Raw genomic sequence first — 22,965 nt, 5'->3', positions numbered from 1 at the left:
TGAAATTTATCAGGAAAAAGGGCTTGAAATTTGTAAGGGATTATGTAATAACATATTTAGCAGCTCTGCGTGAAACAGTGGCCTATTGGAACAAAAGTAACATGATCGCTGCTAGTACGTAATGCAAGTAGTTAATGATAAGCTTGTAAGTGTCAAAAATTATCTCTTTTTCTTTGCACAAAGTAATTTTAAATATATTTATTTTCTGGTGTGTTTGAACACCAGTGGACTTCTCTTGGTCCAAATCTGTCTGAGACTAATTTCCTTTGTTGAAGATTTTACATAAAATTGTATGATAATGTAGCAGTTTTTGTAAATGGATATGTTGTTCTAATCAACGTACAAGGTAGTTTTTTCAGATTTAAGGCACAGTTCTCTCATCTTAGTTTGGTCAAGGTTTGTGGAAGACCCTCAGTCTGCAAACAGCTGTGCTTTACTTGGGGAGCATAAGATTTGCTTGGGAACACTGCACTGAGAATAGTTTTTGCTTGCTTCTGAGATAAAGGAGCCGAGACCAGTTCACAGGGCTCTTTGAGGCATGTAACAAGTAAACATGTGTTGAAGGCCAGTTCTGAACACAGAGCTGAAAACAGGAATGGTTGTTGATGTTTTGAGCCCAGGACACTGTGGGCTCTTCCCAGGATGAGTGATGAGTGCTTAGCGTGTGAATGTTGATGTTATCTTGAACTGCCTAGTCTGGCTCCTGCATTGTAGCAGTTAAATAGAGTAGTAGCATAACAATAAAAAGCCTTAGGCCTTTCGGCTTCAGGCCCTTGCATCCTCGATCTCAGAGTCTGTGCCTTCCTTGCCGCCCGCCGCAAAGGTTCTTGAGGGCAATATAGAAGTTTGACTATAGAAGTTTGCTTATCTAAAGAAGGCCAGGTATGAGAGTACTCATTCCTAGGCTGTTATTTCCATTTATAATTAAAATCAGATTTCTATATTCAACTATTGCCTGCACTAACTAGTGCTCAGTCTTAAGTCATGGATATTTTTAATGCTTTGGAATAATATTGGTTATATCTAGGAACTGAGAGATGAGCTAGTGCTTCTAAATGATTTAAATGATGAGCAAGGTGGTCAGAGGACCCTTGTAAACCTTATATATGTTGGAAACATTATCATCAATACATTGTGGATAAATTTCCAGCTAAAATATTCTCAGCATGAGTTCTGACATCCTGAATCACTTGAAACTTTCTGTGTAGCAAACTGTGCTTTGCTTCAGCTGCAGAATAATTTATTCCTTTCCTCAGCTTCCATGCCTAAACTCCTATGACAGCTACTGCAGCAATCAAGTGGCAGCCAAAGCTTTATTGGATCACAAGAAACAAGATCACAGAGTCCAAGATTTCCTACAGCGCTGCTTGGAGTCTCCTTTTAGTCGCAAACTGGACCTTTGGAATTTCCTTGACATCCCAAGAAGCCGTTTGGTTAAATACCCATTACTACTTAGAGAGATTTTGAGACACACACCAAACGATCATCCAGATCAGCAGCACCTTGAAGAAGCTGTGAGTTACTGTTGGGTTGAAGGTTTTTTTAGAAGATTATAGCACTTTTAGCTATTAATGAATTAAGGGACAATACATAAAATATGGAAATGCTAATACTTAATGGACAGCCAAAACTAATATGTGAAATATCGAGCCCTGCTCCCGCAATTAAATCCTATTTCAGTAGCAAAGTGATACCAAGAAAAGGGGAGGATGGAGGTGTTCCACAGCTCTTGTCTGATCCTTATCCATTTTGTATTTACCTTTCAACGTTGTTTTCCATTCTAATCTAAGTTGGGTAATGTGGAGATTTCAGGTTTTAGAACATTTAAATAAGTTTTGTTCCCTGGCTTGAGACCTTACATAACCTCTGAATCTAGATTAATTATCATCTGTGGGAATGTTGCTGAAATTTGCCTTCATTCTGTTTTTTATTTGGAATAGCGTTGCGCTTTCTGAAGTAAAACCAGAGGGATAAATCCAAGGCTTTAAAACTTCCTTATTAATAGAAAGGGACCTGATTCAGATATTCTGAAAGGTTTCTAAGATTTCTGTTCTTTCCCATATATATATATATATAAATCCAACTAATACATGCATGCATGCAAATGTGTATCGGATTAAATGAGTTTACTGTAGCAGCTTTGTTTGAAACAGGCTTCTAAATAAAATAAATAAATATAATCAGTATCTTAACTGCTTTTGAATAGTATTTAAATATAAGTAAACTTCATTAATATTTTGAGGACAAAATTTATGATTTGCCTAGACTTGAATATTTTGTACATTTTAGTATTTCTTTGCTGAAAAATTACAGCCCTGCATTTTTTGGAAAGTGCATGCTTCAAAACACATCTGCCTGACCACTACTGTTCTGCTGTTCCTTCCCCAAATCCCTTGCCCAGCTCAACTTCTCTGTTGTAAAATTGGACAGCTGTGGTTTAAATTCAAAGCTTGGATACTTCCATTTAGATGTAATCTGTAAGGTACTTTTTCCCCTTGTGCATATTCTTTTAAACCCAAACAAAAATCATTGCTTTTCTACATAATGAAAAAAATACTATAAATTAAAATTTATTTTCTTGTAGCTACAGTTCAAATTATTAGGAGATGGCTCTGCATATTGGACTGTCTAATTAAAGTTCTTGTGTTTTCATTGTTTTTCTGTAGATAAATATAATTCAGGGCATAGTGGCTGAAATCAACATAAAGACTGGTGAATCTGAATGCCAGTATTACAAAGAGAGACTTATTTATCTTGAAGAAGGCCAAAGGGATTCATTGATTGATAATTCACGTGTTGTATGTTGTCACGGTGAACTGAAGAACAACAGGGGAGTGGTAAGGAATAAGTATTTTGTCATAAATAGCTTCTAAAGATATCTTCATTTTGCATGACACCTAAAAGAGCTGTGAATATACATACAGAAACATCACCTTCTCATATATAGGAAGTTGATAAATACTAACTATTACAGATAACACTGGTCTTTTTTGTTAGCAGTCAAATATCTGTTTATGGAGATAATAAGCTTGTATGTGTCTCTGTCTCTTAAGGGGACCTAACAATACCCTGGTTAAATTGTAAATCTGATAAATGTCAATAAAATTTGCAGGAAAAAAAAGCAAAGAAGAAACATATTTGTAGTCTCAGAGACATGATAGTAATGTCTATAATGACACACAAAATGTACTAACAAATTTTAGATCTGTCAAAGGCTGTGGTTAGTAAGAATGTTTTACTTGATTACTTGTTGAAGTCAAAAGTTAATTGACCAGAGAAATCTGGTATTTGATATTGCAAATTCCAGTCTCCAGGAGTCTGCCCTATTGATAAGTGTCATAAGCTGACCTTTCAGTTTTGAAAACAAAAAAAAACAAAACAACCAAAACATGCAGATTAGTAGAGATATTAATAGAAGAGAAACCAGTCATTGTTAGGTATTTTTTTTCCCAAGGTTAAATAGAAACAACATGAAATTTTGAATGGACAAAGAATGAAAGATCTTTTTCTCATTAACTGAGCTTGTGAAAGTTTTATTAAAAAAAAACACAAACAAAGTAAGCGGAATTCTAAATGCATTTTTCAGCATTGGGAGTGCTTCTATGTAGCATGTTTATGCATACAAATGAAGGTTCATGCTTTACCATACGGCTGAGATGGAAAGACAAAATGGAGGCTGGTTTCTGGTTCACCTGATAAAGATCAGGTAGTTAATGTATAGCAAACTAGCAGGAAGAAACTGGCAATTTTCATCTTTCTGGTGAACTTCATTCCATCCACACTTACCCCTGCCTTTCTTTGGTAGCATAACATTATGTAATATATTATTTCCAATTTATTAACAGTATTTAAGATTCTCCAGCATTTTTGGGAGGTTTCCACACTGATGTATTCCTTGAATATAACTGACACTGTGGGATATTTTTATGTTTGTGCATTTCTTTGATTTGGGCTGAAAAACAGATCATTTATATCTTAACGTCACCAGTCTCCTTTTCCACCTGTTATGACAGAGTACTAGCTTTTGCAACAAATAAGAGATCTTACCACTGAAAGCAGTTTCATATGACTTCCACTAAAATCAACCATAATAAAAATTTACATTATGAATAATCTGCAACATTTTGTGGATGATAGTTTGAAAGCTGAGTTTCAAAATAAACAAGGTATTTTTGCTGTACGTTTAGAATATTAAAAAAAAAACAACAAAATCCATCCCTACTCAACAAGCTAACATCCATACCTGTATATACCTCAAATATTTAATCTCATACATTTTTGTTTTCTTTCATATTTCATTCATATGAGAAGGTAGCCATTTGCCGAACGTATAAACTGAAATGCATAATGGATAGATTCTTTACCAGACTCTGCATAGAGTCACTGTTAATACAAAAGATGACAGCACTGTGGAATAAGGAACAAACAAAAAGTTTAGGTGTGTGTCCTTCAAAGACTTGAGAGGCACAACTGGAAGAAAATTGGACTATTCATAGATATAAAATGAGGCATCTGTTGTGGAAAAATAGAATGAAGATGGACTTTTTCAGTATCAGAAGACTGCCAAGGCATATTGGGAAAGGTTTCTGCTATAACTACCTCTTTTATTGTAGTTTTCTGAAAACATGAGCTGCTGGAAGATGGGACAGTGAGCTAAATGGATCTGAAGATCTGTCTTGTGTTAAGACTGCAAATAATGCATGTATTTAGATTTAGAGTTGGGTCATCTTTAGAAGTAAAGAACAGTTACTCATGATTGGGAAGAAAATTTTGGCAGTGAAAAACCAAAAATTACTTTAAATGCATGATATCAAGTGAAATGAATTTCAGTTTGTTTGTTTATTATTGGAAGCCACTGGAGATTGCAAAATGTGAGGAGGAACATAATTTAAAGATGGTAACAGGTGACTTGTGCCACCTAGGAGCAAAAGTAATTTTCTGAGCTTCAAAGAGCTGTGGTGAAGCTGACTGTGAGCAGCACATGAATTGTAAAAAGATTGCTCATAATTGTTCATTGAAAATGTTTGGATAAATAAGATCACTTGTATCTTAGTAACACAGGCAGTAGAGAAAAGTTAAAGTGGGTGTCAGAAAGAAGAATGGGTATGAGCATGCTGCTGTAGAGAGAGCTTTTGAAATGTCATGCACATTTCAAGGCCTCAACACTAGAAAAGGTTAATTAGGATCATGACATAAGAAACTGAGAAGAGGACAGAAAAAATAATTTTAGAAGTTTTTAAATTGTTGTATTTACATACTTACATGCTGTTGCGCCATAAGACTTAAATAGTGGGAAGAGAGGAATCCTTATTTTAACTGTTGAAAACACAAGGTTATAACATACTAGAGTTTAAATAAATTTGGTTTAATGATATTCTAAAAAAAGGAATAATGCTTGATTATTTTTTAATTTTTAACAGAAACTGCATGTCTTCCTCTTTGAAGAAGTGCTGGTGATTACTCGAGCTATCACCCATAATGAACAGCTCTGCTACCAGCTGTATCGGCAGCCAGTTCCGGTGAGGGAGCTTGTGCTAGAAGACTTGCAAGATGGAGAGGTGCGATTGGGTGGATCCATACGTGGTGCATTCAGCAACGAGAGAAGTATGACTACACCTTTTTTATTTGCTCATATAGGATCATTATAGCCTTAAGATAACATTCTGATGTCTCATTGGCAGGTTTCTCTAAAATTCACATTATCTATATCCAACAACTTGATTTTTATTTCAAACTGGTTTATTATGTTGTAATTTGCTTCTTTTAGATTCTCAAAGTTCCCTGTATTGATAATGGGATTTCTCCACACGCCTGCTTCTGTACTGAATTCAGAAGGGGAGAATATGTAGAACGTAGTGGCAAAACCACAAAATTATAAGCAAGTGTATTTTGAAATCTTAAGCTTCAGCTGTTATGACTTTCCTTGTATTATGGAGACATTGATTGCTATTCCGTAACGAAGGCTTTCAGCTGATAATTAATGTAGTGCTCAGTGTTAAGACTGATAAGAGTTAACGTCCTTCTAATTAAGCATATTGTAAAGATGCTTGTTTCTGTTACAAGGGTCATTTGAATTTCACTTACCTTGTGAAAACTTTGAGGGGTTTTTGTATGTATTTGCTTTATTAGTGAAGTGAATGGAAGAGATGAGGCAATCTCCAGCTGACACAAGGCACAGTATTCAGTGAAGGTTCTGGAAATCTGCTTTGCAGAGAAGTAGGAGGAGAGGCGTTCAAGTGTGGGAGAAGCCTTAATCCTGCTGATTCACTGAAAGCTTTATGGGTAGCTCATGCATGGCAGAAACAAAATTGTTTAATCCAGCAATAAGAAATTATTAGAAGTGCTTGTGGCATTCTGTGTTCTTGCCTCACAAAACAAGGAGATACCTAGACTCTTCTCTCTGGTCTGACATGGTGTTGGCAGGAAACACCTTAAGTCAAAGATTTTGCAGATTCTGTTATTTAAATATACTCTTTGATTATAAAGTCCATTTAGCCAAAGCATTCAGTGTTTTGATATGTATTGTTTCTTTCAGTCAAAAACTTCTTCAGAGTCAGCTTCAAAAATGGATCTCAAAGCCAGACTCACTCACTCCAAGCCAATGACTCCTTCAACAAACAACAGTGGCTTAACTGTATCCGCCAGGCGAAAGAAAAAGTTACGTGTGCAGGCAAAGCTGGCGTGCTGAACTCGGGAGCACGGTTTCTTTTGTCACCAAATGGAAGCAGAGTACCCCAGGGAGAAACCACGCTCGAGCAGATGGACCAATCAGACTGTGAGTCAGACTGTAGTATGGACACCAGCGAGATCAGCATCGACTGTGAACGTATGGAACAGACAAACTCTTGTGAAAATGAAAAGCAAATAGAAACCAATGTTTGACAAAAACTTACCATTCAGGAGGAAAATCTGTCTCTTACCTGTACAGTATTTGCATTCCATACAGGGAACAATTTGGAGAAGCACTTTTAAAATACTTTTTGTGACAATGTCAATGCAGTCCTCCCTGTATTCTACCTATGAGTGTAGTACTGTAACTGTCGATGTGTATAAGCTGGAATCTCTTGCAACTCATGTCCTGTGATTATATTCCATAAACATCTAAGGTGGATGAAAGAGGTACTTGACCAGTTATTCTCAATGTCCTGCTGTAAACAGAATATCTAAACTACTGTTTATATGTGCATTACATAAAGAATCTTTTCATAATTTTTGAAGTACTTTATTTACCCTTTAATGGGGCAGCTGAAGATGTGGACTTAATATGGAGTTTCAGGATGGGAATCAAGATCGTAAGTTTTCATAAAGGCATGGAAGGAAAAAATATTTTTTTGGAAAAAAAGCAAAACATCTTGCAATAACCTATCTGAATTCTTGCAGTATGAAATCAACAAGAACTATTAACAGCGGGCCAGGTAACCAGTGACTCTTTAGGGATTAATTTTTCAAAATGAAGCACTGTCCTAAGATCCAGCAACCGAACTTACTGAAATCTGGTCAGCTAAAGCATAGTGGCTATGGTTTATTTATCAAAGCATGTAATGCTAAAAATAATCAACTGAATAAACAACACTCAAACCCAAACAAACCTCTACAGCCAGCACTGAATGAAATGAAATGCTGAGAATACTGGGTATTTGTAAATAAGCTGGTAGTTTGCTTTCAGTGCCATATTATATTTTATCCCAAACAGGATAAGAATGGAAAAAAGCTTTTGCTTGTGAATAGGCCCTCTTCAGCATTTTGCACTCCACTGACCTCCACTGTTGGTATTAAACACCACTAAACTAATGTTAAAACATTTAAATTTCTGTAAATGGTTGTTTACATTTACATGTAGATGGCTTTTAAACTAAGTGACAATTTTATATAAATGGTGCTCTACAAATACCCTGTGGGATTATGTAGAGAAAGTTTAAACAAAAAGGGAATTGCTTTTCCTTTAGGATGTATTACATCCTTCATATTTTTCTCAAGTTTTGTTTTAAAAGTTTTTGTTACATTTAATCTCATGCTGTAATTGGAAATGTTACTGTGTTTTCTGGTGGCTGATTTAATCTACTCATTATGATGAGAAGCAGATGAGTCACTTAAATGCAGTCTAAAACAGTCGGTTCAACATCCTGTTACTTTTCAGGAATCCCTGGGTAATATTTTATTTCTTAGTATAAGAAAGAATGCCAGTGCTGTATGGCAAGCTATGAAAATGATATAATAAATGTAAATGATGTTTGGTATTACACAAGATAACCTGTGCAAAGCACTTGTACCAACAAAAGTAGAAAACCTGCTAAGTTATTGCCAAAAACATTTTTCTTGTGTTCTACAAGTTTACAGAAAATTTACTGTTTCAAGTATCTTACATATATATGCTGATGTGCATTACAGAAATCAATGTGACAAGATGATAAACGATATAAACCAAGGTATTTTTATTTTTTAAAAAGATGTCATTTTTACCCTATAGAAGATATTTCTGTATTTATAGTTCTTAAAAAAAGTCAATTTTCTTTTCTGTTTCAGGCTTTGTAATTTATTTCAACTGCTTCATTCTTACGGCTGAATGTGAGTATGCCAGTGAAGATGAGAGAAAGGAAACATTTGCAAAAGAAAAGGCATAGGAAAGCATATTAGATGATGAACCTTTTCATAAAACCTGTTCAGCAAAATGTTTAAGAAGAGTGAAAAGCATGTAAAGTGTTCAGATAGAGAAGAAAGAATGAATGTGTGTATTTACTTTTTTTTTTTTTATAATAGCCTTAAACTTTTCTGGAAGCATTTCAAATAAATTACATTAAACCATATTGATTTTTATTTGGTTTGGTTGGCTGTGCAAGAAGACTACAAAAAGATTCCAACGGTGCACACAGTGAGGCTTAACATATGTGACCAATGCTTATATTTTGATTCTTGTGGAAGTGTTACATATTTGGATCTAATTTGCTAGATACAAAATAGTAATGAAGAAACAAGTCACTGCACCGAATTCAGAACATTCCTCAACGTTTGATATTACATAATCAATTTAGTAAGTAGGTGGAACAAAAAATTATTATCCTGCTATCCGTTTCTCTCTCTCCTGATTCCTTGTGGGTCATATCTCTACTAAATATATATTATTCCAAAATATTGAGATGATGAATTTTGGGGCATGTAAAAAGCCACCAACCAGCCAGTGAATCTTGTAAGATTAATTTACGTTTGTTTACTATCATTTAGCAGCCCACTTAGCATCATGTTGAACACGCTGCAGTGCAAGTGTTTCAGCTTTGCTTTGTAGTTGACATGCACTTAGCTATTGATTTGATCTAATAATGCTTAATAACGTTGTTTTTCAAATTATCTTAAGGACTAAGCCTTCCAATTTAAGAATACTAATATCATGCTGGATTTGGTTAGCTTCTTTTGGTTCTAGCACTTTTAAAATGCCACTGCTTTTGAAAGAATCACTTTTGATTGTGGCGGGGGGGAGTGGGGCTGGGCATGGACAATAAAATGTATGAAAAAGGGTGGGTAAAATGTAAAATGATGAACGCAAAGTAAAGAGGAAAAGTAATATAAGTAAATATGTCAAAGTGACCATCATAGTTAGTAATCCCGGTGTCAGCAGAATGGAGTCTGAGAAGTTGTAGCAGTGAACTGGCATGCACACTGCAGCCATGCAGTACGCACAGGCCTCTGCGTGACTCTTACGCAGAAAATCGCTTCTGATTTCTCAGGTCACCCACCATTGCATGTATAGTGCTTCCGTTAATGAGAGTTTAAAGCTGTTTAATTTTTATATTGCGTCTCTAAGGGATCTTAGATCACTCATGTCTCAGATGGAAGAATAGTGCCATTCATGGCAAGAAGGTGAATGAGAACAGGTGGAGTGTGTAAAAAAGGCAAGAGGCAGTGAAGAGCCTGAGGTGTCAAGTATTTCTGAGATCACCATGAAGGGACGGCAAAATAAGGAGAGGACTGCAGATGCTGGATGAGTTCCAGCTCCTGTGGATCTGAGGTATGAGTACTCTGGATCTCACGATCTGGGAGAAGAGTGAGTGACAAGGCATCTTGCTCTTAAGAGCAGGGAGTCACTAGGCTGCTGTGGCAGTTTCGTACCTTTTTGACAAATCTTAGCAACCTGTTTGCTCTTTTATTCCTGATGAGAACAGTCAGTCAGTGTAGTCTTGGCTTGTGGAAAGATCTGATGAACCAGAAGTAATAAAGGTAAAAGCATAGACTGTCTTGACTGAGAAAGAAAGGTAAGCACAGAGAATGCCCTTGGAAGTCTTTGAACTGCATGGGTCCTCTGAGACTACAAAAGAAACTTTAACTGTCTATGGTCTTTGGTTCCCTAGATTTGGTCTGCAGCGCTGAAAAGAACAATGCAAGGATGAAGATCTGTCTCCTGGAACACGAAGGTCCACCATGAGACACCAGCAGCACTTAGTTTAAAGTCTATGAAGCTCAGTACCAGGGAATCCATTGCCAGAATCTGGGTAAAGGACAGGCCCAAAGTTAAAACTCCAAGGCAGAGAAAGTGTTTCTCAGTGGTGACTCCTACTCAGCATGACCCACCTGAACCAGGGATACTGCCTTAGGAATGCCTCTGCAATAGTGGGAACCAGGTTGCTTGAGCTTTCACAGAAATTTCTAGAGTTTGAAAGATACATCAGAACTATTAGATCCCAGTTTAATGGGTTGTTCTTTTTGAAAAAGTTGATGCTTTATGGTGACACTGTCTGGCACCAGACAGCTTGATTCTCAGGATCTAACAGAGCCAGAAACTGAGTTCTACATACATGGAAGAAGATTTGTTTCCTTTGAATAGGGGGTTGTAGTTCCAGACTGGACAGTTCTTCTGTATTAATGCTTAACTCGTGAATACGGATTTTAAACTACTGTAATATGTTCTGCAGGTTGGTGCTGCCATCTGCTGGAAATAACGGCGTATTTCTAGAGCTGATTGGATTACCTTAAATTTAAAATATTTTAAGATATTAAATGTATTCATAATTAAAAAATTAAAGTATTTTAAAAAATACAAGTAGATATTTTCAGACTTTCACCTGAGGATAACAAATGTGTTAGAAAGAGGTACTAGATTAATTTCTACTACTAATCCCTGGCTTTACAAAGCCAAGCTGAGACTACTTCCCTACTTTGTCTCACCTTTTACTGTCATAGGCGTATTTTCTCCATGGCTGGTAAATGACACTAAAGCTCTTTCCAAGTGTGTAAATTAGGTTTTGTGTCTGAATTTTCTGAAGTTGTCTCTCTTTGCATGGTCAAGAGTTTAATGATACAGTTCTCCTATCTTTGATCTCCTGGCACCTAAAATTTAGTCAGCACAAAAATAGCACTTAAACATTTGATGAAACGAGATGTGTTTTGCATCACTAGAGTAACTTCTGGAAAGTAAAATAGTAATTTCAATTTCTAGTTATTTAAAATGTGACAATATGCTCAGCCTAAATAATATTTTTCATTTCTAAGTTTGCTTTCATAAAAGAATACTGAGGTAATGTCTGGAGCAAGCACCCAAGTTTGTTCCTTGAGCATGGAGCCTTATGCAACCCTCCCTTAGAAATGTCTTTCATTTTGTGGCTATTAATCTGATCTAAGTCTGTATTACTAATGTATCATCTGATTTCAGAATCAAAGGGATCTGCAGCTGCTTTGTACTTGGGTGGGAAACCACTTGGTGCAAGCCAGGGAGTCGTGGTTGAATGCTTGGCAAATGTCAGAAACCACAGAAACCAGAAACTAGAAAGACAATAAGGTGACAGATTTTATAACCTTTTTTTTTTTACTTCAGAGTATTCAACTAATCTCCTCCTACGGTGATTTTTCAATGAACCTTTGTTTTGTGAACTGGGATTCCTGCTACCTATTTTATCAGGATTTAAGATTCATAGTGGTACAGTGATCCAAAATTGTTACATCATTTATCAAGTAGTACTTAGTAATTTTTGTGATGATCTCTTCCAGGCTTATGTTAATTAATACATAAAATAATTTTGTACAACTGCAAAGAAGTATCTTTTTAAAGCAAGTGGTAAATGAGGAAAACTTCTTTGTATGTTGTTTGGTAAATAAGCAAGACTTCATTCCTTGTTTGGATTTGTATGATATACGCTTATGATGTTTATATTTCTCATTATTGAACATGTCTAAATACATTGTAAACATATGCTTTAGCATATTTTTCAGTATTCGTTGTGAGAGAAAGTGGTAGTAAGCATCCTTCTCACAGTTACAGGGTAATTTGAGTAGACAGTATTTTCCCACTCTGTTGCCTTTTTTTTTGTAGCTGTTTCTTTAGTGCTTGTTGAATTTATTTGAACAGCTCTATAGCTGATCCATACAAAGTGGCTCCATTCCAGAATTACTGGAATACAGTGTTGATATGCAATTTAGACTCAGTGTTTCTTCTGAAGTCTTTGAAATCTTACTGTCATATGGTTATTCACTGTCTGTGGATACATCTTCATCTAATGTGAACAGTACGTCAGTAGAGCTATGATAATTCAAACAAGCAAGGAAATAAAGGTTGTGTATGTGTGTGTAGATATATATACACACATGCTAAAATTATGTGTTCCTAAGGGAAAAAAAAGTCATATATACTTACTATATCTTATTAACTTAATGGTTAAAATAGACCTTATTTTCTTTTGAAAATTCTTTCACTCTGCCCAAAGCATAGATACACTTTTCAGTAATTCTTGTGGAATGAGAATAAACAGTATGGTTGGAAGGACCTACATTAAATAAATGTGAACCCATTCCTGGAAGAAATTTGTCTTACCTAACTTTAAAACACCAGTTCACTTCTATTGCTAGATAGTTTTTCCTAACATTTAACCTAAATCTCCTTTGATACAACTTAAACCTCATCCCAGTCACTAAGGACAGAGAGAATATTTCCCCTTCTGCAACAGCATTTTCCACATTTGATAACTGCTATTATTTATGCTCTTCCTTCTAGACAAAACACCACCATTCTTTCAGTCTTTCATATCATGCAGCACAAAAGAACCATTAGATATGTTCCCAGAAGTTACAGCAAAGAAGTGTATGTGTAAAACGAGAGTGAGGACACCAAGTTAGCTCTGTAGTATTATCACTCATTTGTGAATGCAGGCAAGCCAGATGTAATCAAATCCAAACACTGATCAACTGAAGTAGTTGTATATTGAAGATGTACACAGCCTGGAAGTGATTTTAACAGCTTTGCCAATTCAAACTTAATAAAACAGGTTGACATGTTTGGAGATGTATAATGGATCAGCACAGACTTAAATATGAGATTGGTATTTCCACTTTTTTTCTGTGTATGGAAATTCTATTTGAATGAGGTAAAGTACAGCAAAATTATTCTGGTAATATATTGACTCATCTATAATGTTCTCCACTGAATCCTTGCAGAGGCAGGACATCAAGTTCTCAGGGAGACGGTCTTAATTTATCCATAGGTTGAACACTGCATTTGTGGGTTTTATTACCTCTGGATAATTGAACACTGTGTTTCTGCAATTAGATAAAAGTTTGGTGTTATGTTTCTGTAATTTATGTAAATTATAGTTATAGATACTAATTACCCTATTGAAACTTGGCTGGCTTCCCAAAGACTTCTAAGAAGAACCTAATAATTATTAGCTTATCTTCTTTTAACACCCTGGAGGCTACCATTAGCACCAGACTGTGAGTTGGTAGGTTACTTATATTTTCTGATGTACAGGTAATCTAAAAAGAGATGAATAAAATAAAAGGGCTCAGTTAAAATATTTGTTCCTTGCATAGGAAAAACATTGCATTTAAGCTCGGTAGCTGCTTTTGAGATGATAATGTAAATAGCTGCAGTTTTTATCAGGATTTAAGATAATTGGTGTAAGTAACTAATGAATATATGCGTTTGTTCAACAACTATATCACTAGTATACTTCTAACAAAGAAAACAAATCACGGGCTTTTCATGTTTTGCTAGTTACTTGTAAAATTAAACATCTGGTATTTGTATTTCCTAGGCACTGCAAGAATGGGTTCTTTTCAGCAGGCACTTTAGTGCATTGCTCAGAGCTGCCAAAGAAAGGTCTTTGCTTTGGCTTTCACATATTCACACCCTTCTTTTACCAGAAGTTATAAGCCTTGCAGCAGGGGTGGCAGAGGTAAGTGTTCACCTTCTGATTCGACACTGACCTTCACTACAGGTATAGGATGGACAACATGAGGTAGTAACACCTTAAAGTACTGCAGAGGAATCCAACAAAGCTCATCTGTGAATACCTAATAACTGTAGATGTGATGAAATTTCATTATTTATTGTTTTGAAATACCAGTTATTTAAAGCCTTGATTTTCCTTAAAAGCTGATTTACATCCATGATCACAAGGTTTAAATGCACTCCCATTATTCTTTTTATTACAGAATATAGAACAGACTGAACAATGATCTTGTGACAGAGAAGTAATTTAAGTTAGGACCTTTCCATGTTTTGCAATACCGCATCATATTTTCTTTGTAGGTAAACAAAACTTGTAACAGCTTCACATTATTATTTAGCTCTGGCACTGAAAGAAAAAATGTGTTGCACATAACCATCCCAGCATACTACCTCATTAGTTTCCTCAGTAAATCTGCTGGAAAACAGTTTCTGACTTAGCTTCAACAGCACCAAAACCATTTATAGCATTCGGTTTCACTGCATTTGAAAAATGGTACCCTTTGGTGTATGTATAATGGATTAGTTGCCTTCAGTTGATCTGTAATTCTTTATCCCACTGATGAGACACTATAGTTGTTTTATTTTTGAAAAAGGTCAAATAGTTGGTTACTTGAACATGCAGTTTTTTCTTGTTGAAGCTTGCTTGCAATTTGTAGTTTTACAAGCCACGGAACACAAATAGCTATTGTCACTTAAGTACCCTTACTATAGAATCTGTCTTTTGTCATGACCTTACATGCACTTGATTAAACATATAAAAGAGGATTAAATTCAATGAAGTTACACAAAGACATAGAAGTCTTTTCAATAACACACATTTCCTTTGCAGTTTAAGATTCTGTCCCAAAAATGTGTAACAAACCATATTGTTCATATTTTTAACTGATTCAGTAAGAACTGTATCTCTTATGCTCTTTGTACAAAGCTGTTATTACTGTTTTAATTGGAATTACTCCTTACACTGAAGACGTTAGTCCAAATACAGAAAAAGTTTTGTCAGTGTTTGTACCCACCCCCCCCAATAAAGCGGGGGGGGGGGGGGGGGGGGAGATTATTTGGTGGTGGTCTAATTCATCATGAGACTATCCAAGTATTCTATTAAAGTGTATTAAGATTTTTGCCTGTCCTTCATGGTTAATAATTTATTTTTATTCTTCAAAGGGGAAATTTTGTCATTTTGGCCAGTGTCTTGAGAAGAACTTTAAATTTGAGAGGAAGAAGTAAGAGCTGACCCTCAGTGCATTGCTACTTTTTGTTCTTGGGAGTTGAGATGACTTTGTAAGTACCCAGGCTGCTTTACCAAGATAGGAGCGAGGGAGCCCTGTGCAGCCGCACCTTCACCCGCCCAGCCAGCCTCCTCCAACGCACATGGCAAAGCGCTACTTGGCCTGAACGCTGCCCTGGGGTTCGTGCCCGGGCAAGGTAAGTTTCCTGAGCACGCTTCCAGGGAGGCTATTCTAATCCTGCGTGCCCATTAACGCATCCCATGAATGATGTGCCGTCTGCTAGCTGCAGATTGAGGCATGTGGCGATACCGGCCAGGAAAACACTCGGTCCCCTCTTCCCCGCGGCACTGCCTGCGCGCCGGACCCGCGCTTGCCCCGTGCCGGCGGAACGCGGAGGTGGGCCCAGCGCCCGCCCCGCGCCCCCCACAGATGCGGCGGCGGACACCAGGACCTGCCCCGCCCAGCGCTCCCCTCAGCCGCGCCGGGAGCTCGCCTCGGGCTTCTCTCGAGCGCCGGAGGACGGAGCCGCGCGTTCCCCTCGCCCACACCGCTGGCAGGACGGGAGCGGGAAACGAGCGAGCTGCCTCTTCCGCCCCCTCCCGGCAGGCCGCGGGGCGGGGGGAACGTTTTTCATGCGCCGCCGACAGCCCGTGGCCTCGCCCGACCGGCGGCGGCGGTTGCCACCACTTTAAACACAGCTCCGCAGCCGCCGCCCCTCGCTCGCAGACGCGCCGTGAAAGCGGCTGCGGCCTCGCCCCCGGCACGGGCAGGCGAACGGCTGCCCCTGGATTTATAACTTACTCCGCGAAGCGATTGGCTAAGCCGGTCTGGCTCCAGCCCCGCCCCCTTTCTGTGTGCGCTGCCGCCATGTTAGAGAGCGGGGAGGGGGCCCGGGGCTGCCATAAAGCGAGCGGACGGAGGGGGAGCAATAGCGGCAGCGGGCGGTGCATGGCGCCGGGGAAGGGGTAGTTTGGAGGGGGAGGAAGAGAAGGCGCGGGCTATCGTGCTCGTTTCTCGGCGGTGGGAGTGAAGGGCGGATGCCGTGATCCCCGGTGGTGGCGAGATGGAACCGGAGCAGCATCAACGGACAGGGAAGACCGGCGCGGGCCTCCTCGGGGTGGAGAGTAATAGAGCAGGAGCCGCTGAGGACACCACACAAAATGGCGGACGCTCTGAGAGCAGTAGCACTGGGGAGGCGCTGCTGGTGGCTGCTGTTGCTGCAGAGGACAAGGTCCCCCCAAACCTCAGCATCACTAGCAGCAGCCAGCGCAGGAGCAGCATCTCAACGGCACATGAACAACAGCACCAGCAGCCGCCCAGCCGTGTGTTGGGGGGGCCTCCCCCTCTCCCTAAGCCCCCAGAAGACCTGCCTGTTAGGAGGAACTTTCAGATCCCCAGGAAGAGCAGAGAAAAGAAAGGTTGTTCCTTCCCTTTCCCTTCCTTCTCTCCCTCACTCCCCTCTTCATCTTATTCATTAGGCAGGCTCTTTATGCACCTCGCACAACTGCATGCAAAATCCTGCGGGTGTGGAGGAGGCTGTGGCACGGCTTGGACTGGCGAGGCTGCTGGGGATGAGATTGTTAGTGTCAGAGAGGCTTTTACAGTCGTTCCTTTCCCTACCCCTCCCTGCTTTCTTTTTCGTTTTCATTTTGTCACGAGGAAGAGAAAAAAAACAAAACTTGGCTTGAATTTCAGACCGTTGCTTTAAAAGGACAGAAAAGCTGGATGCAATCAGGGTGGGCTTGAGTGTTGATCCTGGCTCCACTTCTGGCGATGCAGTCGCATGCAGAGAAGATGGTTCTCTGGGACATGGATGCACAGAGAAGATGGTTTGCTTTTCTCTTTCCCCTGACCTCCTCCCTGCAGGAGGGGGGTGTAATCCTGTTTAGGGTAGACTAGCAGACACGGAGCATAGTTGTCCTTCGTTGATGATACGCAGAAGACTGTTCTTATCTTGTGAAAGTTACTTACTTTGCAGGGAGGAAGTGAGCTTCCCACGTTCACATGCCTCGCCTTAGAAGCTTTCCTCTTCCAAGCATCCAGGGTTTGTTTTTTGGTTTCCGAGTAACTCTTCCTCTAAAAGCCTGTGGTATTTCTTGCTTTTCGTGAGGCTCCATTGGCTTTTGCTTATCTTTGATTTTGTTAAGTGGCGTTGAAGACATGTCTTCCTCCCTCAAGAACTGAGGTTCTTGACCTTTTGCAGCATGGGGTTGGTAACTTAGTACGCATCACAAAAATACCTGTTCGCATAGGCTTCTAGTTCTTCAGAGAAGAGTCTAACATCTAACTTCTTGAAATGCTTTCTTCTGTAAGGAAGAGATGAAGGTAGGTTTATTTCATTATCCAGTCTTTCCATTTCCCTCCTTACATTTTTGGCAGTAATGTCCACTTTTTCCTTTTCTTCCCTTTCTTTCCCATTGCCACCCCCCGAGTGGCGATACAAGTCTGGCAGAGATTCATTGTAAAAAGAACTGGGTTGATTTGGAGGAAGAAGTCATCTCTTATTATTAATCTGACAGAAAACTGTCTGGATAAAACATGGTGCCTCTTGGACTTCCATATGTCAGACCCAAGTGTGGTTACATTTGAATATCTTTAAATATACCTCAGAAATGTTCAGTACTTAACGACAGACATTTGAAGTTCCTCTCTAGCATTGGCTCCAATGTGAATGAAAACCTGCAAAATACCTTTTTGGGTCATACAATTCATCATTTGCCTAGGCAGAACCACCTGCTACAGTCTGTAAAAAGTTTTAGAATATGTAGTTCAAACATCAGGCTTCTGTGGCTTCTAGGGTAGAAGAGGAAGCCATTCTTACTCTACCTAAAATGCATTTGCTAATGTCAAGGTCATTTGACCCATTCTTAGGGGCTTACTTTTTGGTATACTTCTCTTTTTTCTTTCCCTTTCAGTTTACAGAGCACTTCTCAGACATTTTAATCGTACTGCTCACTTACGGTTTCCAAAGTTCTCAAAACAGACTTTTCTCCATTCTGTCCATGGTGCTTGTGGTGACATAGTTGCTTATAGTTGGTGCTTGTTGGTCTTACGCCATGTGATACCATAACACAAAGTGCTTTGAGAGAGCGTGTCGTAGGTAAGACTAGCAAAAGTGGGCTAGCGCAAAAACTGCCAACATGATCTTTGAGGACAACCAAATTGTTATTGGAATTGGCATTGGCGTTTGAGAAGTGATGCAATGAAATTGGTTCTGGAACTAAACTAGAAGATAAGCAGTGCATTGATTGTCTGACATTGTAGTGGTATATGCTTACAACATGCTTACTACCAGTGTTCAAATACATCTTGTTAAATTACTAAATAATCAGAATATCATCTGTTTTTCTCAAAAGAGCTTTCTTGGCTAGATTCTAAATTCCAGCATGAAACAATACATATGGAAGCTTCCTCCATCCTTCCTTGTATTGGAATTGTCCTTGTTTTGCTTTTTAAACTTCCATTTTACTCCTGGACATACCATCCCGAGAGATACTTGCTGTCTTGATTATGAAGACTCATCTGTCACGTACAAACTACAAAATCTGTACAGGATGACTTTGTTATTTGGGTGGGGTTATTTTTTTTTATGATTTTTCTTTTTTTAAGCACCAAAATGTGTTTTGGGAACAATTTTTGATTGTGAAGCAATTAAAAATTGATTCTGCAAAACAAAAATGTAAGGGGAAAATCCTAGAAAACTTAAGATTTAGCTGCTTATTTAGCCTTTCTGGAATTTATCTCCACCTCTATTTGGAGACTGACAAGGGACTGAAAAGTCAACAGGAAGAACCTTGTTAATGTGGAGAAATGCATCGGAAGGAAACATAACTTCTTAAAACTAACCGTGGTTAGTTGTCACAGAGAGTCTGTCTTCTGACTTCCTTTTTTTTTTCCTAGCAGAAGAATTCAGGAAAACAAACTGTAAAAAAGGTTGGCTCTGAGATTTTTATTTTTTTTTTAATTTGTGCGTGCATTTGTCTTCCTACTTAAGTGTCTTGAAAAGTTTGTTTTCTTGGTACATGCGCTTTAGTAATGGTGGTGTTCTCTCTTGAGTAGCTTTTTTTTTAAAAAAAAACCTTAATACTGTAGCCAGTTGTCATGGCCTATTCTGCTTTGCTTGTCAGATCTTCTCAGGTGTCCAAGTCTGCCTGAAACTTCGAAGATTCTTGTTTAATAGGATGAGGAAAACAGATTTTCAAGATAAAGCACTGGAGGGGCATTTTTTGACTGACTGAACTCTGAGCGGTCCTCATACCAAAAGGCAATTCCAAAAAACATGTTCAAGTAGCAACCAGTGACTTAAGGGGTTGCTTGTTGGTAAAGGTTGGACATCTGTTTCCATGGTCTACCAAGTTAACAAATGACTGCTGTTTCTCAGGCTGAGTGGGGGAAAAATGGTCTTGCTTTTGTCCATGGAAGTCTTAGCAGTACTTGCTTGGAGGTCCAGGTTGTCCCTTTTCTACTTAATAGGATTGGTATTTCGCTTTGCCTTGTCTTTTGTCTTCTAATTTTCCATATCATTGGTAGAGTTGTGTATCTGCTATTGGCTACTTGCTATTTCTACATGGGGATTTCATTAAGCAATCCTTGAACTTGATAACTACTTAGGCCTTTTGAGAGCAAAAGACATTTTGGGCCAAAAAAAAAAATCACATAAGTAACAACATTATGGTTCATTAGCACCACAGATTTTTGGTCTTAGTCTTAAAAAATGAAGACTTAAAATGATGCTTCTCAATGGAGTTTTTGTAGCAGGAGGGCTTGTTTGTGAAGAGTGCTAGCATTCTGCCAACTTACCTGATAATAAAATAAGTAATTTTCTTATCTTCACTTGAAAGTTAGTTCAGGATTTCTTGAAGAGAATGTCTCTGTCTTCCTCTGCTTCACATTCTGACTTAAAAAACCCCCCACAACACAAACCTGCTAACTTCAAACTCAGTTTTCTCAAGTTGAAGCATCAGACAGTTGTGAAAAAGAAACTGAAAGCCTCTAGGGAATTATATGCATCTGAACATCAAGTCCAATGTCTGTCCCTAGACTAGGTACTGTATTAACTAGTTTTAGTTTCCACCTAAATATACTTACATATGTTCCAATACACTGGGTACAAACTAAACAAAACCAATGTTTATTTACTTACTTTTACTTCTGCAGAACAAGCCAGCAAACCCCACAATAATTGACTTGTGAGTGTTATAAAGATACTGCAGGTTAGTCCTTACATAAATAACTTTAATTTACACAGGTCCAATAAAGGTGCAGCATACCCACATCAGGATTGTATAGTGAGCCTGAAAAATATATATCCACATGCTACTGGTCTTTGATGTAGGACTGGAGATAAGCTTAATAACCTCATCCTTTGCTTGTGAACATACGATTTGGTGACTGCTAGAGAAGGTCTAGTTTAGTAGTTTTCAGATGTTTTTCTTGCTTCTGAACTCATTTGTTAAGTGAGGTACAGGCCCTTCTATAGTGACCTTAACCTTTGAGAAAATAGCTGCCCTTCAGCACCAATGCTTAGATGACAAATTGAAACGTATTGACTTGCTAGTTACCTCAGTAGGTAATGTTTTCAGGTTTTCAGTAAGAACCTGAAGCCTGCAGTGCCTCATGTTCTGGAAGAACTGTGAAAGTGGATTTGAGCCTGTCAGGAAGCATATGATCAGTGCGTTTGAAGAGTCATACTTGAACAAGGAAAACCAGCTTATGCCATGCACTCTTTACATTTTTTAACTGTTGTATGTGGTAATTTATCTGAAATTCAAAGCTGAGTGACTTATTTTCTTACTTTATGATTACAGTGCTGTCCTGCAGTCAGTTTACAAGATTTTCCTTGCTCCATCCATCTTTTGGCAACTCTGAAATAGAATGCAATAGATACAAAATTCGCAGGCTACCCCTGAAGAAGAAATGCTTAGTGGGTGCTGTCTAGTTCTCAAACCAAGTGTGGATTGTCTGCCACTACTATATATGAAAATGTGTCAGGCAGGCAGGATGAAATTTGGTGTTTATAAGTACTCTTCAAAACATAAGTAGTGTGTGAGTTCTGTAAGGATTATACATTCAACAAATTTCATTCACGTTCCTTTTTTCTCAGTCAGTAGGTGATCATGAAGCCAATTACTCTTAATTTATACATGAAGTAAACTAAGCCAAGATTGTATGTGTAGTTGCTATTCTTGTTCACTTTGTATTGAGTGGGCAGTGCACATCAAAGGAATAGAATTTCCTTTACCGTGAAGTTTTTGGATTTTCCTCCTAAAGCATTTTCGTACTAAAAGGTGGATGTAAGGTCTTGTTCTTGGACTGATGTGATCAATTAGGTGGAATTAGTCTTGTTTTAATGTTCTATATGTTCCCAAATTAAAAAACAGGAATTGCAAAAGTGACTTTTGTGCCCAAGTACTTAAAAATACTGCAGTTTTGAGCTGCCTTCACTACAAAGGCAGCAACAGCCATTCTTCTAGCTTCAGTAGCATCTCTGGTGAACTTAGATGATGTTTAGGGTATAAATTTGGTAAAGTACAAGCAAGTGTATCTATTATTGAATAATAAGCAACCATAGTAATAAAACATACTTTCAGTCATCTGCTAAGAAATTGAAGAAAAAACTGCAACAATCTTTGTCTTTAATTTGCTGTGTTCCATAATTTAAGACATAAGGTAGAGCTCTTCCATAAATCTGTTGAGAGCTAATTGTAGAGTAGTTTATGTAGGTTCTCGCTAGCTGAAGAACAGGGGGATTTGCTGTTCTTGGGCAACTCTGTCTCAGCTCACTTGTCAGACCTTTCCGCAAAGCAGGAAATGTTTAAACACAAATGGGAACGTAGTTGACAGTATTTGAATGAATGATAGGATCTTAATTGATGTAATAATATGTCTCTTCCTAGATTTGCATCTGAGAAGTAGGCAAGACATTGTGTATAGTTTGTGGTCGCTCTTTCTAGCTAGTCCTGTAGTTTTCTACTTGCCTGGACTCAAGATGGAATAAATAGGCTGGATTTGAGCATGGATTTCTAGGGGGAAGGAAGGAGAAGGGGTAGGGTGCAGTAATCACTGTTAAGGAAGTGGGAAATTTGGACAGGCAGCTGGCATTGGTAACCTTCAGCCTTAACTGGTCCTTTGAGATGGAAGAGGAGCAGGCAAGGTGTGAAACTCATGTACCTACAATGCTAGGGTTTTGTAACTCCTTGTCAGAAAGATGTAAGAGGTGTGGGGATGGGGTGGGACAGGAGGTGCTTTTCCAGTGTGTGTTTATCTATAGTAGGCTGGGTTTATATTTTACTGATGAGTGTTTCTCTCTTCACTACAAATGCATTCAGTCTTAGCAGTACTAAGTTGAGAATTTCATTCACTTCCCATTATCTTTCCTCCCATATTGCTGTCAGCCTTTCAAGACTGAAGGCGTTGTTACTAAAAAGGGTGTTACATAAGAACAGTTTCTTTATCACTTTCATAACGTCCACTCTTAGAAAATCACTTATTCATTGTTGCTGGTGTCAAATCATTGCTTTACTTTAGTTT

The 22,965-nt window shown here is 38.4% G+C and overlaps 2 protein-coding genes across 11 annotated transcripts in view; both read left to right on the top strand.

The window, feature by feature from the left end:
• The window catches only part of ARHGEF3 (Rho guanine nucleotide exchange factor 3), a 137,837-nt gene extending 127,900 nt beyond the window's left edge, over positions 1 to 9,937 (top strand). For 3 of the 8 annotated variants that reach the window (XM_068408707.1, XM_068408710.1, XM_068408709.1), the window contains 4 exons: positions 1,257 to 1,514; positions 2,667 to 2,837; positions 5,421 to 5,604; positions 6,536 to 8,766. In XM_068408707.1, coding sequence (XP_068264808.1) covers positions 1,257 to 1,514; positions 2,667 to 2,837; positions 5,421 to 5,604; positions 6,536 to 6,882 — 960 coding nt within the window. In that variant the 3' untranslated portion in view covers positions 6,883 to 8,766. Of the gene's footprint in view, positions 1 to 1,256; positions 1,515 to 2,666; positions 2,838 to 5,420; positions 5,605 to 6,535; positions 8,767 to 9,796 lie in introns of those variants that run through there. The other 5 variants (XR_011048835.1, XR_011048833.1, XR_011048836.1 and 2 more) reach the window with 5 other exon arrangements.
• Positions 9,938 to 16,418: 6,481 nt separating this feature from the next.
• Positions 16,419 to 22,965, top strand: part of TASOR (transcription activation suppressor) — a 34,708-nt gene continuing 28,161 nt past the window's right edge. For all 3 annotated transcript variants that reach the window (XM_068409599.1, XM_068409598.1, XM_068409600.1), the window contains exon 1: positions 16,419 to 16,853. In XM_068409599.1, the coding sequence (XP_068265700.1) occupies positions 16,499 to 16,853 (355 nt within the window). In that variant the 5' untranslated portion in view covers positions 16,419 to 16,498. The remainder of the gene's footprint in view (positions 16,854 to 22,965) is intronic.

The sequence above is a fragment of the Nyctibius grandis genome, chromosome 10 (assembly GCF_013368605.1).
Source record: "Nyctibius grandis isolate bNycGra1 chromosome 10, bNycGra1.pri, whole genome shotgun sequence".
NCBI lineage: Eukaryota > Metazoa > Chordata > Aves > Nyctibiiformes > Nyctibiidae > Nyctibius > Nyctibius grandis.
The sequence above is the reverse complement of the archived record's forward strand: the minus strand, read 5'-3'. Positions and strand labels throughout refer to the sequence as shown.